Source organism: Oryx dammah, unplaced genomic scaffold, assembly GCF_014754425.2.
Source record: "Oryx dammah isolate SB20612 unplaced genomic scaffold, SCBI_Odam_1.1 HiC_scaffold_19, whole genome shotgun sequence".
NCBI lineage: Eukaryota > Metazoa > Chordata > Mammalia > Artiodactyla > Bovidae > Oryx > Oryx dammah.
The window spans coordinates 76,269,073-76,284,947 of NW_024070203.1; the positions used below are offsets into that span (position 1 = coordinate 76,269,073).

At 41.0% G+C, this 15,875-nt stretch overlaps 1 protein-coding gene across 2 annotated transcripts in view; it reads right to left on the reverse strand.

Annotated features, from left to right (window-relative positions):
* VPS13B (vacuolar protein sorting 13 homolog B) overlaps window positions 1-15,875 on the reverse strand; it is a 772,631-nt gene that overhangs the window by 143,828 nt on the left and 612,928 nt on the right. For both annotated transcript variants that reach the window (XM_040260994.1, XM_040260993.1), the window contains exons 38-39: window positions 15,585-15,792; window positions 15,104-15,288 (exon numbers count right to left, since the gene is read on the reverse strand). In XM_040260994.1, coding sequence (XP_040116928.1) covers window positions 15,104-15,288; window positions 15,585-15,792 — 393 coding nt within the window. The remainder of the gene's footprint in view (window positions 1-15,103; window positions 15,289-15,584; window positions 15,793-15,875) is intronic.

Consider the following 15,875-nt stretch of genomic DNA (forward strand, 5'->3'; position numbering starts at 1 on the left):
ATTAAAACACTGATTCATGATTTAAATGGGTGGACTTTGAAAACAATATGCTAAATGATAGAAACCGGTCACACACAAAAATCACAAATTATATGATCCCGTTCACCTACAATGTCCAGAACAGGTAAATATACAGAGAGAAAGTAAATTAGTGGTTGGCAAGGACTTCTCTGGTGGCTCAGACAGTAAGCGTCTGCCTACAATGCGGGAGACCCGGGTTTGATCCCTGGGTTGGGAAGATACTCTGGAGAAGGAAATGGCAACCCAGTCCAGTACTCTTGCCTGGAAAATCCCATGAACAGAAGAGCATGGTAAGCTATAGTCTGTGGGGTCGAAAAGAGTTGGATACAACTGAGTGACTTCACTCAAGGGCCAGAAAAGAGGGAAGACTGGAGAATGATAGCTGAAGGGTACCAGGTTTCTTTCCAAGATGATAAAAATATTATGAAATAGACAGCGGAGATAACTGTACAACTCCATGAAAACTGCTAACATCTGTTGGATCATCAAAAAAGCAAGAGAGTTCCATAAAATCATCTACTTTTGCTTTACTAACTATGCCAAAGCCTTTGACTGTGCGGATCACAACAAACTGTGGAAAATTCTTAAAGGGATGGGAATACCAGACCACCTGACCTGCCTCCTGAAAAATATGTATGCAGGTCAAGACGAAACAGTTAGAACTGGACATGGAACAACAGACTCGTTCCAAATAGGAAAAGGAGTACATCAAGGCTGTATATTGTCACCTTGCTTATTTAACTTCTATGCAGAGTACATTGTGTGAAATGTCAGGCTGGATTAAGCACAAGCTGAAATCAAGAATGCCTGGAGAAATATCAATAACCTCAGATATACACGACACCACCCTTATGGCAAAAAGCAAAGAAGAACTAAAGAGCCTCCTGATGAAAGTGAAAGAGAGTAGAAAAGTTGGCTTAAAGCTTAACACTCAGAAAACTAAGATCATGACATACAGTCCCATCACTTCATGGCAAAGAGACGGGGAAACAAAGGAAACAGTCAAAGACTTGATTTTGGGGGACTCCAAAATCACTGCAGATGGTGACTGCAGCCATGAAATTAAAAGACGCTTGCTTCTTGGAAGAAAAGCTGTGACCAACCTTCAGTTCAGTTCAGTCGCTCAGTCGTGTTCGACTCTTTGCGACCCCATGAATCACAGCACACCAGGCCTCCCGGTTCATCACCAACTCCCGGAGTTCACTTAAACTCACATCCATCGAGTTGGTGATGCCATCCAGCCATCTCAACCTCTGTCGTTCCCTTTTCCTCCTGCCCCCAATCCCTCCCAGCATCAGTCTTTTCCAGTGAGTCAACTCTTCGCATGAGGTGGCCAAACCTAGATAGCATATTGAAAAGCAGAGACATTACTTTGCCAACAAAGGTCCATCTAGTCAAAGCTATGGTTTTTCCAGTAGTCATGTATGGATGTGAGAGTTGGACTATGAAGAAAGCTGAGCACCGAAGAATTGATGCTTTTGAACTGTGGTGTTGGAGAAGACTCTTGAGAGTCCCTTGGACTTCAAGGAGATCCAACCAGTCCATCCTAAAGGAAATCAACCCTGAATATTCATTGGAAGGACTGATGCTGAAGCTGAAACTTCAATACTTTGGCCACCTGATGTAAAGAACTGACTCCCTGGCAAAGACCCTTATGCTGGGAAAGAATGAAGGCAGGAGAAGGGGACGACAGAGGATGAGATGTTTGGATGGCATCACTGACATGATGGACCTGAGTTTGAGTAAACTCCGGGCATTGGTGATAGACAGGGAAGCCTGCTGTGCTGCAGTCCATGGGGTCACAAAGAGTCAGACAAGACTAAGCGACTCAACTGTAGAAAATACTAAGAACCATTGAACCGTACCCTTTAAATGCATGAATTGAATTAATAATTATATCTCAAACAAGTTGCTAAAAAAAGTGCTAACAGTTTAAGAGAATCAAAATTCTAGACTTTGATGTTGCATTTAAAATGTTGCTACAGGAGCTTTCCTGGTGGCTCAGTAGTAAAGAATCTGCCTGCCAAAGCAGGAGATGCGACTTTGATTCCTCATGTGGGAGGATTACACATGATGCAGAGCAATTAAGCCCCCTCCAGGGGATCTTATAGAAGTTCCTGTATCCTTCCTTTTACCCTTGCTTTATTATATGTCTGCATGTGTGTACAAACAAATGGATGTAAGTGTGTGTTTTCATGCTCAGCCACTAAGTTGTGTCTGACTCTCTGCAACCCTATGAACTGTGGTCCACCAGGCTCCTCTGTCCATGAGATTTCCCTGGCAAGGCTACTGGAAGGGGTTGCCATGTTCTTCTCCAGGGTATCTTCCCAACCCAGGGATCAAACCTGCATCTCCTGCACTGGCAGACGGATTCTCTACCACTGAGTCACCTGGGAAGCCCCCTACCCACTGGACCATTAGAGAATTCCCAGACTCTTTGTTCTTAACAACTAGGTTATATTACTTCTTTGGACCTTACTTTTCTCTTTCTGTTTGTTACTGTCTCAACAATGTAGATTCCAGGAAACAACTCAAATTTTTTAAACAATGGTTTTTACTATGACTCTCATAAGGAGAAGTACTTCTATTTAGGGAAGAATAATTCATAAAAAGACGATCATACACCATCAGCTCATATTTGCTGTCCTTTCATTTTTTTATACCTCAAACATTTTTTAATACTGACCAATAAACATCAAACATGCTGATTGCTAGGCATAGTTCTTCGCTTCCAGGAAAAAATAAAAAACTTCCCCTCCCTCCTTTTTAAATGCAGGAGTATTTAATAGGAAAAGAGAAATAGGCTAATAAAATTTCTACCACCAAATAAAGTGACAGGACAAAAATGACTTCAGTATTCTTGCAGGTTGCAAATGTTTTCCATTTGCTTTAAAAGCACGTCTTACTGACAGATTCCTTCTCCACCTCTTATTCTTTTGAAGCACAAGGAATGCTAGCATTTCAACTACTTATTTATATATTTTATTTCAAAAATCTCATTTGCTTTTTAAGTTTTCTCCACAAATTCTGCGTCGGCAAACTGTTTACTCATGGGCTAGAAAGTGAGTTCTCTTACTGCACCGCAGACTGAGTTATCAATGAGTTTCACAAGCAGGCCAGAGGCAGAAGCAGGTCACAGGCTGGCTAGCACAGCTGATAGCACGGACCTAGATCCCTGCGGGGTTACAGCTGTGATGCCAGCAGGCACTTCTGGTGTCTCCCAAGACCTCTGTCCTTCTCTTCCTCCTCAGCAAATGAGTCCCAGGTAGCCCTTAGGAGTAGCCACGTGATACAGTTCTGGAATCTGGGATGCTGGCAGCACGGCGTGCAGGGTGTGGCTTCCCAGGAACAGCCCTTTCTCTGCTCTTTGGTTCCCTCCTCTTTGGCTGGACTGGGGACAAGAGGCTTCACACTCATGCAGCCATCTTGGACCCTGAAGGAAGAGCAAGTGCTGGGGACAGCAGAGCAGCAGGAAGCAAGAAGACATCTGGGCCTTCACGACTCTGTAGAGACAAGTATAGCCCTAGACCATCTGCCTTCAGGTTATTCTCATGTATGACTGGAAAAGAAGCTGGTTTTGCCTAAGCTGTTACTGTTTTGTACTTTCTGTCACTCACATCTGAACCTAATCCTAAAGGGCACAGAGGTCCAGTAGCTCTGGCAGGATTCCTTGTTGGGATTCTTCATCAGAGATTCATATATTTTACAGGCACCCATAAACTTTTTGAAACTATATGTGTAGTCATGTGTGCATTCATGCACTTTTCAGGGAAAAGAGGCTCACAGCAACTCACTTAACTTTTCAGATCCTCAACTTTCTTATCTGTAAGAAGGGGAGAACATCGCTCACTTCTGCAGTTGACTTCAGGAGCAGATATAAACTGCATACAGTGAGTAGCATGGCGAAGAGTGCCTAACATGAGAGGTACTCTTCTTATTCCCAACTTTTGTAAACAGTCTTATCATATTTCCTATGAAGCTGAAGTCTAACTGACATCTATGCTATGACTTCTCTTACTCTCATTAAATTGCGACACTGGTTGTCAAGAACACAGATTATTTCTCTTTTCTCCAGACCAGTTATTATCCCCCATCTCCTCACACCCTATCCCTCCAGTTATAGCTTTTGCCATCTCTTCTCTGAGACCCCTAACAGGTCTTCTACTTTTTTTAAAAATTAATTATTTGTGTGTGTGTGGCTATGTCACATAGCTTGTAGGATCTTAGTTCCCCTACCAGGAATTGAACTCTGCAGTAAAAAGGCCCTGGCAGTGAAATCAGCAAGTCCTAGTGGTTACTGGATTACCAGAGAATTCCCAGGTCTTCTCATTTTTGGTCTCTTCTCACTCCATTCCACTCTCTACCAGGCTATCAGATTAATTTACCTAAGGTCCTGGACTGCCAATGGTTTTCCAAAGACCATCAAACAAAATACAAACTCCATACTCTAAAAGTAGTCAAGCTGTACAACACAGAAGAACTCATGATTAATAAAAACCTAGATTTGAGCCTTGGTTTTACCTCCTTAATTGCTTTATGATCTTGGAAAGACTAGGTAACTTCTCAGAACCTAAGTAACCCTAGCTCTAGAGGTAACAGGACCAGCAACACAGGGTTACAGAGAGGATACAAGAGATATGACATGTAAAAGGACAAGTTTGGTGCATGGTACATACTAGATGCTCAGTAAATATGTTACTTTCTTTCTCTGCATGGAATGGTCATAGACAAAATCCAAGTCCAGGGCTTATCCCTTATCCATTAATCTGTTACTTTCATAATTTGTGCTGGTCAAACCAGATTATTTGAAAACCCGCAAGCATAAATTCTGTATTCTTTTACTCAATTTTGAAATTTTGCTCAGGCTCATCTTTTCTTTCTATACCCTTTTCCCCTCATTTTATATGTTGAAATCCTATTTGGCCTTTAAGGATTGCCATCAATTGGCATCTCCTCCGTGGAGGCTTTTCCTGGTGTTGCCAGTCAGATATAAACTCTCCTTGCTTTAAGGCTATGTTCTCCAGGTGTCTCCCATATCAAATCACAGTTCTATCTTGCCTTATTCTGTGTGCTTGTTATCCCTCCTAAAGACTAGAGGTGCCTTGACAGCAGAACTAGATTCCTCTCCTCCTCTGCGCATTTAATGGCCCTAGCTCAGATCTTTTTATCTGTATTTACTGAATTAAACCTCAAAGTTCTCAGGCGGAGCTCTTTTTAATGTATTCTAGATTCTTTTTTTTTTTTTTAATACTTTTACAACACCATGAAGACAGGATGATTAAAGCGTATCCAGGGAATACTCTATTTTAGGTTCCTTTCATTGTCCAAAAAAGGAGGCAATGGCTTCTGGATGCAGAACACTTAGTAGTCGATCCAGCACTGTTACCCATCATTCAAAATCATTTATTTTTGTGTCCACTGAGTATGCAGGACTTTTTCCTTTCCTTTATTTTCTAAGAGTCTGGCTCTGCCTCTTACTTCCTCAAAGCCCGCAAGGCTTCTTTTTCTTTTCTGTATTTCAGCAACAATGAATCTCGTATCTGGCTTTGAGCACCCCTCCTAAAGATGATGGATAGGAGCAAGGCCTTCTGGGACACATTAGCACAGCTGCCAGTGGGCAGGAGGTGCTTATAAAATAAAAAGACTCGGGATTCTGGGAACATATGTGGAGCTATAAGTGAATCGCCCAACACAGTTGAAAAGAAACACCCAAGAACACTTCCTTTTATTCTTTTTAAGTTGTGCGTGGAAGAGGCAAATCATATTAGATTCCAAGTAACTCTCTGAAGGATTCTTTTCCCCTAGTGTCACCATGTGCTAATATCATAACCTTTGCCTATCAGGTCCATGTGCTTTAGAATCACAGGAAGCTTGTAAAGTCAAGTTTAAAGCAGCAAAAGTCTAGTTTTTAATTTATTGGGTAATACTGAGTATTACTCTCTGACTTGGAACATTTTTGCATGTAATTAAAAAAATAAAATAAAATCCACACAACTGTAAGGTTTAAGGAAGCTTCAGTTCAAGCTGTGAATAAGTAAGTAAGACGTCATTAGAAAAACCAAACAAATCACCAAGATACAGACATTAGGCATCACAATGTAAACTCAAACAGAAAATTATTTTATAGGTAAAGCTCTCATACATCACTAGAACTAAGGGAGTATTTATAGAATCTGTGAAGTTGCTAATGTGTTACACAGTCATTGCATTTAAAAAGGAAGCACTGATCAAGATAGATACTTGGGGAAAAGAAAATATCTCTTATGTATCTGTAAGACATAGAAACTTGCTTAATCTATCTTTTGGGAAGACACCTGGGGAGGAAAATGAGATTTAAAAAGGTTGTGATGTATAGAGAGAAACAGCTTTGCCAGATATTTGCAAAAGGAAAAGCTGGAGAAACCATAGCAAAAAGTAAACTTCTTTGAGTGAGGCAGTCTTTCTTGAGACCCTACCGGCAGTGGCGACTCTTCTCCAACACTACAGGCCACATGTAAAAGGGTTCCCTCTTGCAAGAGCAGAATACACTGTGAAGATCTTCAGAGGTGGTCAGACAGGAAAGAAGCAGCCAACAGCAGGAGGCCAGTACCGACCGTGAGCTGGGCCAGGCTAGCCAGGGTGGCGAATGAGAACAGTTAGAGCTATGACATAGGATAACTCCCTCTGCGGGTATCTGCAAAGCTCACAAATGACCCCTAATTCACAGCCACGTTGGGGAATTTGATTCCACCCCTTAGCTGAACGGGCCAAGAGCTCCTGACGCCAAACGAGGCCCATCAAGAATGTGGACCTGGACCAGAGGCTGGACTTGTAGATGTGACTTTGAGAGCCCTGGGAGTTGTGGGGAGACTACCAGGTGGCCTGAGAAACAGGGCAAAAAAGAAGCTAGTCTGCTGAAAAAGAGTAAAGTAGATATGAGGACAGAAGCAGAGAGAGGAATAGCGGGTCAATACTCTCCCGGATTCCTGTCTCCATTTTTGGCCCTGGCCTGTACTGAAGGCCCAGACACATCTTGCCCTTGGCCTCTAGGACTCCCCAACTGTCTCCTTACCCAAGCTGTTGCCTCTGTTTTTTGCTAGGCCAGTTTGAGGGGGTTTCTGCTATCTGCTGACCTGCTACCCTGCAGGCACTGATGGTATAACTGGGGGGGCACCTCATCTAACAGCCATTCTCAGTCAGTGAAAGCATTTCATTAATCACATGCAGAGCCATCATTCTCAATACGTATTATGACAGACTACAACCAGAAAAGTGTCTCTGAGAAAACAGGGCTTTCTTGGTCTGTTCCAGCAGAGCTGAGGGCCTCTGATTAGTTGAGGGGACAGTGATGAGGATGGCGACGTGACAGCAGTTACTGAGTGCCGTAACAACTTACTGAGCCTTTAACTGCGTATGACATCGTAGTGCATGAGTGAAAGGCGCTCGGCCGTGTCCGGCTCTTTGCGACCCCATGGACCATACAGTCAAGTCTATGGAATTCTCTAGGCCAGAATACTGGAGTGGGTCTCCTATCCCTTCTCCAGGGGATCTTCCTGACCCAGAGACAGAACCAGGGTCTCCCACATTACAGGCGGATTCTTTACCAACTAAGCTATCAGGGAAGCCATGCCTGGTGCTTAACATAAATTGTCTTTCCTCCTCCCAACTCTTCAAGGTAGTTAAGAGTAGGGTTTTGTTTGGAAAGGTTTATGACACACTGTACAATAGAGACGTCATCTGGGAGAGACCAACGTGTTGGGAAGGCAGGTGCCACGGGAGGGTACTTAGCATGACAGATTCATCATGATTTACGACCTGGCCATGGGTCTTGCAGTCTCAAAAAATGCCCATGGTGTCCCACGACTGGCTAGATTTAAGAATGCTGAATCATGTAACCAAGTTCACTAGAGACTGATATATAAACCAGATGCCAAGTAATTAATTTACCATGAGATGTATCACTGCCAAGCAGCCTGGATACTGATGCTGGCCTGAGAACTCTCTGTAGACATACTGCATCAGGAGCCAAACTATTAGAAGGATATTTGGGTGGTTAGATGATTTGGATGTTAGACCCAGAGATCTGACAGCTGCTACATTCATCTCCATAAAGGGGATTTAAGCTACCAGGTGAACCAGACACTTAGGCACCGTTTCTTTGGATGCTGCCAGGAGGGCTTCTTCCAACAAATGCTTCCATAACCATCCTAGGCTTCTAGAACTGACCAGTTCTCCTTCTGAAGGAAAGGTTCTTTATTTAGATATCCGAATACCCAAACAGTCTTCTGTGTCTGGGAGTCCTTTTATTTATTTAAGGTTATTTTGCATTTTGGTCTGACTCATTATTTCATGATTGAACAGTCTGAAGCAAAAGAATAATTTATTTTCTTTCCATATTTCTCAACAGAGTTCCTAACGATCACTCATATGTGTCATTTATAATATGAATACTGTATTGTTTTACAAATACAGTAAAGAACATAAGTTTTGGAGTCAGAAAGACCTGGGATGAAATTCTGGCTCTTCCATTTTTAAGTTTAATGATTTAAGACCAGTTAATTTCTCATGGCCTCAGTTTCCCCACTTATAAAATGGGGATACTGCCCACCCCCTCACAGCAAAAATGAGATTTAATGAGGTTGTGTACTCGAAACACCTGGCACAGAGCTGAGTGTAAAAAACAAAGACGATCATAACACTTTGGAGCAAAAATAACATAGATCGCAACCATTTAGATTCTCTTTGGCTTCTAACTATGCATTGTTTTGTTTGTTATTCTCCCAATGTGGTTTCACTTTGATTTTTATAATCATATTAGTGTTACTTTAAAAACTAATTTCCCTGACTTTTGAGTTGGATAAATAAAAATGAATTGAGCATGAGTACACTGATTTCTTTGGTTTACCATTCTCTTTCTCCACCAGAAATAAACAAATGACACAGTCTGCTTTTTGTCTTTTTCTTCCTGTTATCCTACAGAAGATATCTTTTATGAACACTGGTCATTTTTTTTTCATGTAAGAGATTTGCACCTAATTCTGAAGCTTGAAAATGCCTTAACTGTGAAAGTGCTATGCTTTAGTAACAAACTTATTCTTTTTTTTGCCAATTAATTCAATTTACTCTTTTAAACGTCATAATTCCCCAAATTACATGGTTTCTCCTATATAAATGTGTCTATCCTAATACATATTCAGCTATTCTATCTCCTGTATTTGCATATGTAATTATGGCCTCTTTTCAATTAGATTATAATCCCTACAAGAGTAGAGGTAGATCTTGTCTCTTCATATCTTCATTGTCATATGCTATATTGAAAAGGTATTCAACATTTATTGATGATAAATGCTACAATGTGGAAATAAAAGTAACATATATATGTTTATCTTCTCATTTGTTAATTATATTCACATTTTCTGAAGGTATAGATCTGATTTTAAATGTCTATTTCATTTTTCTAATGTAAGGTTTTGTGAACCTGTGTTCATTTTTTCTCTAAATTACTTAAACATTTTCTTTCCCTTTTATCTGACTTTAACACCAGTAATCTTATGTATACCCTAGATATTTCCTACATTAAGAGAAACTTCTGACTTTAGCTCTTATGTCTTTACTTTTAATCCATACAGTATGTTATCCTTTATTTTACTTCTTTAACTTTACTTCACATCTGCTTATATTGCTCCAGTGATCCAAGCCCAATACTGAATGTTTATCTTGAATTGTAATATTCAAGCTTTATACTCTTGAGATCCTTGGGGAAAGATGATTATTTAGTTTGGGCTACTGTCACATACCTAATGAAGATATCTAAACATTTAGTACAATATATAAATGAAAATAAATATTAAAACCAGAGTAATACAGTACTGAAAGAACAAGAACAAGCACCATGACTGATCTATGTGATGATTAAAATCCCCATTACCAATTCCACTACAAAGTATGAATTAAAATTTCACAATCTGAGAACATGGGTATTTCCAAAATGGAAACCTCAGTAGGCAGTATACACAACAGGATGAGGAGAGAGGAAAACCTACAGGTATACGCCAGACACAGTGGCAGAAATTTCTTATATTTCAGCTCACTTCAATAGCACATCTATTCTAGGTTGATGGTATTACCTACCTTAAGGTGGCGCTAGTGGCAAAGAACCTGCCCACCAACACAGGAGATTCAAGAGAGGCAGGTTTGATCCCTAGGTTGGGAAGATCCCCTGGAGTAGGAAATGGCAACTCACTCCAGTATTTCTGCCTGGGAAATCCCATGGACAGAGCAGCCTGGGGGTTACAGTCCACGGAAATGCAGAGAGTCAGACATGACTGAGCAGCAGAGCACAAATACACTACTAACACTTACAATTTAACATGATAAAATTGAATGCTAAATATGGTCCTTTTGCTTTTTGTGAACGTTAATTTCAGGGTCTTTATTCTGAACCTATGGCTAGTTTAACATTATAGAACTGTTTTCCATATTTTTCAGTACAATCACAAAATAAATTCCATAAAGTCATATGAGGAGCCTGGTTTATAAATTCCATATTAAACATGGAAAGACATATAAACAAATACATTTAAGGAGTCTATGTAAGGTCAGTTTTTTTATGAACCAAATAGTACTGAAGGAAAAAAAATCCAAACTCAATTTTGTTTTTAGGACTAAAACCAAGGAGATTAACTTATTTTTGTACTTAAGAACTAGCCCCTGCCTAGGGGGCAGTGGGCTTGGCAGAATATTCAATGATCTCACCAAGAGCCCATGTAACCTAATGACATTAGACTGTGTGTTTATAGTAGGTAATACCACTGAAGCATAAAACACAATGCATCCTGACATAATTCAGTTTGTAAAACCAAATGCATTCAATAGCCCCATAAAATAATGGCAAACAATGGAATATGTCTGAATTACACAGACTAGGAACATAGATATCCATGTACTTATCCACCCATTCAATATACTGAGCATCTCCGCAGCAGTGGGCACTATAAGGAACATAATGACAAATCACATGTGACCATTTCCTTTGGAAACCTACAATCTAGGTGGGAGACAAGATATGCATGACTAAAACATGAAGACCAGGTGAGAAACAGCATAAACGTGATGCCATGAAGTGTTACAGGATGTCAGAGAAAGGCAGCATCATGGGTGGAGAGGGTATCCAGGAAAGGCTTCCAGATGGCACTGGAGCTGTCTGGAAGTGTGGACTGGATTTCAGCAAAAAAGGGAGAGATGCCCAGGCGGAGGGAGTGGTCCAGACTTGGGAGGCCATCGGCCCCTTTGACCAGAGCAGAGATTGAGTGTAAGGGAGGGAAAAGCAAAACTGGGCCTGGAGGTTTAGCAGGGGCCTCAAGGCTGGTCTAGCAGAGTGACAGGACCACTGAAGGTTTTCCTCCTAGAGAAGGAAATGGCAACCCACTCCAGTACTCTTGCCTGGAAAATTCCATGGACGGAGGAGCCTGGGAGGCTACAGTCCATGGGGTTACAGAGTCAGACACGAATGAGCAACTTCACTAGACTTCAGTCAGTCTAGCAGAGTGACAGGACCCCTGAAGGTTTTCCTTAGGGAATGACACAATCCACCTGTTCCTTTAAGAACTCAGTAGGGCAGGTTGGAAGAAGAGATTGAAGGCTGAAATTCCATTTAGGAGGCTTTAGTTTGGTCCAGGTATTTGAATATGAAGGAGAAGTGGAGGGAAGGAAATTAACATTTATTAAGAGCTCATTTTGTGTAAGGCATTTGTTTTAGCTTTAATATTTCACTTAAATCTCATGGAAAAAACTCTGAAAGGTAAATAGTGTTAACTCAGGTGTTTGGCTGAGGAAATTAAGGCTCCAAAGGATGAGCAGTTTGCCTAAGGTCACTGAATTAGTAAAACACAAAGCGGGAGGGGACAGGAGTCAGCAGCTGAGACTTTAATGTCCAGGTTACCTGTACTAGACAAGGCTGATAAAAAGATTTCTTTTCAGAGGTTCCCTGCTATTCAGGATTGGGAGTTCAATATTTTAGCTGTGTCTCTGGTGGAGATCTAGAGATATTTACATAGACTGGGAGAAGGATTCTGACAACACAGAGGTTTAACGCTGAACGCTTGAATGCTGAAATTATGGAAATTCTTCTGCCCCAAACAACCACAGAAACCTGCCTGCCGCACAGACAGTGTCTAATGACTGGACAGTGTCTCATCCATCTCTGATCCCCCTCAGGAGTATGCCCAGGGTCTGGCACTGCCAGGGCTCAAGAAAAAAACTGTCATACTTCCACAGATGAGGTCACCCCAACCCACGGGATGAATTTTGCTCCTCATCAGGTGAATATAAGGCTAGGCCAGGAGCTCAGTAGCATGGCAACTTTCTGCGCATCTTCTCTGTTCTCCGTCTCAGCTGTTAGCTCTGGGTGTTCTCGCTTAGCATTGGGATCTAGCCTTCCACTTCAGATTACAGTAGGTACAACCCTGTCTTGCTTCTTAGACCAGCAGCTTTATCTTTGAACTCTGCCACACATCAGTTCCTCTCTCTCCAAGAAGATATGAAACATAGCAGGACTTCTCTGATACCAACTCTCGTCTTTTTGAAACCTGCCAGGCTTCCCTCACGTGGTGCTTATGTGCCAAGTCTACTGTAAAGGTCCCCGGACTGTTCCAGATCGCCTAGACTACTTCTGCTGGTCTGGAGAGTCATTAGACCCCAGCTCTTTCTGGTCTAGCCTGTGCTTCCGCGTGATGTAAAGACTTTTGGCGATAATCATTGTAATACTACTTGTAATACCCATACTTACATAGCATTTACTATGTGCCAGGCATTGTTCTATGTGTCTTATAAATATTCATTTCTATAGGCATTACATTATTAATAGCCTCATTTTATTGATGAAAGAAAAGCAAAACAGAAACCCTGAGGTCGAGAGATTACTTTACTTGTCTAAGGCGACACAGCTTGCGAATGGCAAAGCCAGAATCTGAGCCCAGGCATTCTGGCTAGAGTTCATTCCCATAACCACTCTGCTCTCTTGCCTCTCCAGTGGCAGTGAGAAGATGAAGAACATGTCATTAGTGGAAGTACTTTCTAACTTAAATGCTCTGTTTAATACAACTGGCATAATACTGCTACCAATGGTTATCAGGCTTAGGATAATTTTTAACTATAAATCTGAACCCTAGAATCAGTTACAGAAAAAGCCCTTTACATGATGCTGAAACGTTGATATATGAGTATTTTCATTGTGACTGAAAATACTACAGATGTTCTGCATTTAGGCTAGTCTAACAGACAGTAGGATTCAAAGACAATGACACTTTGTTCAGCAAAAATAATCCAAGAATACTGGTAGAGAAGATAATCATGAATATGACTTTGACAGACGGGGAAGCAAATGTGAACATTTAAAAATCAAAGTAGAGTTGCTACGAGGATAGATCTTAGAAGTCTTCATCACAAAGGGAAAAAAATGAAAGTAGAGACAGCTGACATTGTGGCAAATTGGACAGTTCTGCACACTCTGGTTTATTTGACAAAATGACACATTTCATTGTTATCAATTCAGAAGGTGAACATCTGACTATATTATAATCAAGAGTCGAAATAAGAATTAAATAAGCGTATAATAATACCTATGTTAATAGGTAGTGTGCACTCCTCTGATTTGTATTATTATTCTGACTTAAATATAAATCAGTCATTAAAAAAAACCAAACTGGTTTATATTTATTTATGAGGGGCTGGAGATAAGTGATCAAGACATACCAGAGACCAGAGGTCTTTGTGGGCCAGAGTAAGATACTGAATTCTGTTCTCAGTATCAGAGGAAGGTTTCAAGTTAGGGGAGTGAGGTAATCTCATCTACATTTTTAAAAGATCACTCTGGTTGCTATTTGCAAAGCGCATTTCAGGGAGTGAAGGATGGATTCACAGAGACCAATTAGGAAGCTACTGTAGTAAGGAATAGAAGATAGTGGCTTGGACTCAAATTGTACCAGTAGAAACACAGAGAAGTAGATGGAATAGGGACATGTTTGGATGTAGAGCTGACAGGACATGTTGATAAATTAGATGTGGGAAGTTAGAGAAAAGGAGCAATCAATGCCTTCAAGTGAATGACTGTGTGATTGAGCAATAGGTGGAAAACTAGGAGAAAAACAAATTTTAGGAGAAATTCAGATCTGTAAAATTAGTAAGTAGAATAATAATACAGTGACATCCGCAGTCAAAGAAACGATGGACAACCAACTTTGCATAAAATCATAGGGAATATAATCACTCATTATTTGGCTTTCCTATAAGCCTACCACCAGTCCAGGACCATTTTCAACTTTGGAAATGAAATGAAAATGAAGTCACCCTTTCCGGCCTTATGGGGACATATCTTATTTCATAGAACAGCTCTAAACATGCTGAAGGGTGTGAGCACATGGCAGGTTATTCAGAAGATGTGTGGCGGGGGCTTCCCTGGTGGATCAGTGGTAAGGAATCTGACTTCCAGTGCAGGGGACACGGCTTTGATCCCTGGTCTGGGAAAATCCCACATGCCATGGGGCAACTAAACCTGAGCGCTGCAACTACTGAGTCAGTGCTCTAGAGCCTGGGAACCACAACTACTTAGCCCCTGGGCTCTATATGTTGCTCTGCAACAGGAAGAGCCACCGCAATGAGAAGCCCGCACACTGCAGTGAAGAGCAGCCCCCAGGCACTGCAACGTGAGAAAAGCCTGGGCTGCAGTGAAGATCCACCCCAGCCAAAAATGAATAAACCTTAAAGTAAAAGACAAAGAAACCGTGTGGTGAACTCAGTGGCACTGCTTGCCCCATCACAGCTGGAGGCCACGTAGGCTACAGGTCAAAGAGCGGAGCCAAGAGCTCTCAAAACTGCTGGGTACAATGAATCTGAATGACTTCATCCCCCTCTTGTAAAATTTATAGTCTGCATGTGTCCTGTGTGTACGTATGTGTACATATGTATGTTTGCATGTGCACATACATGTACATTTCTCTCTGAGACAACTGGCGGAAAAGATGGGTATGCTCCCAATATTTTTCCAATTATCTAATCAGCACCTTCCCACAGTGTTTTTACTTTGAAATGAAGAGTCATTCCAAACCTGCAGCATGTCACCAAGGTCTGCTGTGCTAATGTCTGGATCTTCGGTGGTGTTGAAGGGCACAGGAGTTATGCGTACAAGGGTGAGCACTCTAGGTTCTGGGTATCTCCACAGCATCATCCCTGGGCTATCTTCGGTTTCATTGTAAAACAAGACTTCATAGACACCAGGCATTTTCAAAGGTTCTGTTAAATGAAAGTACAATTAATTGTATGCTTCTGAAGTGGGACATGTTGGTTTATTACAGCAAGAAAGAATTATGAATATAAAAGAAAAGAATATAAAGAAGCTGTCTGATCATGTTTAAATGGTTTAAGAGAGGAACAAATCAAGAATCTTCCCTTAAGAAAGACTGAAAGGCAAAGTACTGTTTTGGTACGACAGGTATTCTATGCACTTAGTTTTCAAGTGATGTTGAACTGTTATCATTTACCTAATATGGAGGTAAATACACAATCATAGTGAGGCTATCGCTACTTACCAGCATCCCGTATATATTGAAATAGACCTGTCCGTAGGTCATCTGAACTTTGTTCACTTTTAAATATCTGATTTTTTTCCAAAGGAGATGGCATTTGTGGAACTGCTTCAGAAACTTGTGCTTCAAAATTTCCCTCCTCGTTAAGGTATCCACTGAGTAATTCATGTAGAAGAACTAAGCAATTCAAATGTTCTTGACCCCAGAAAACCTTTAAAATCATATGAAAAATTTTACTGGCTTTAAATACAAATATCTCATGAGGATAATTAGGTACAATTATATTTGAATTAG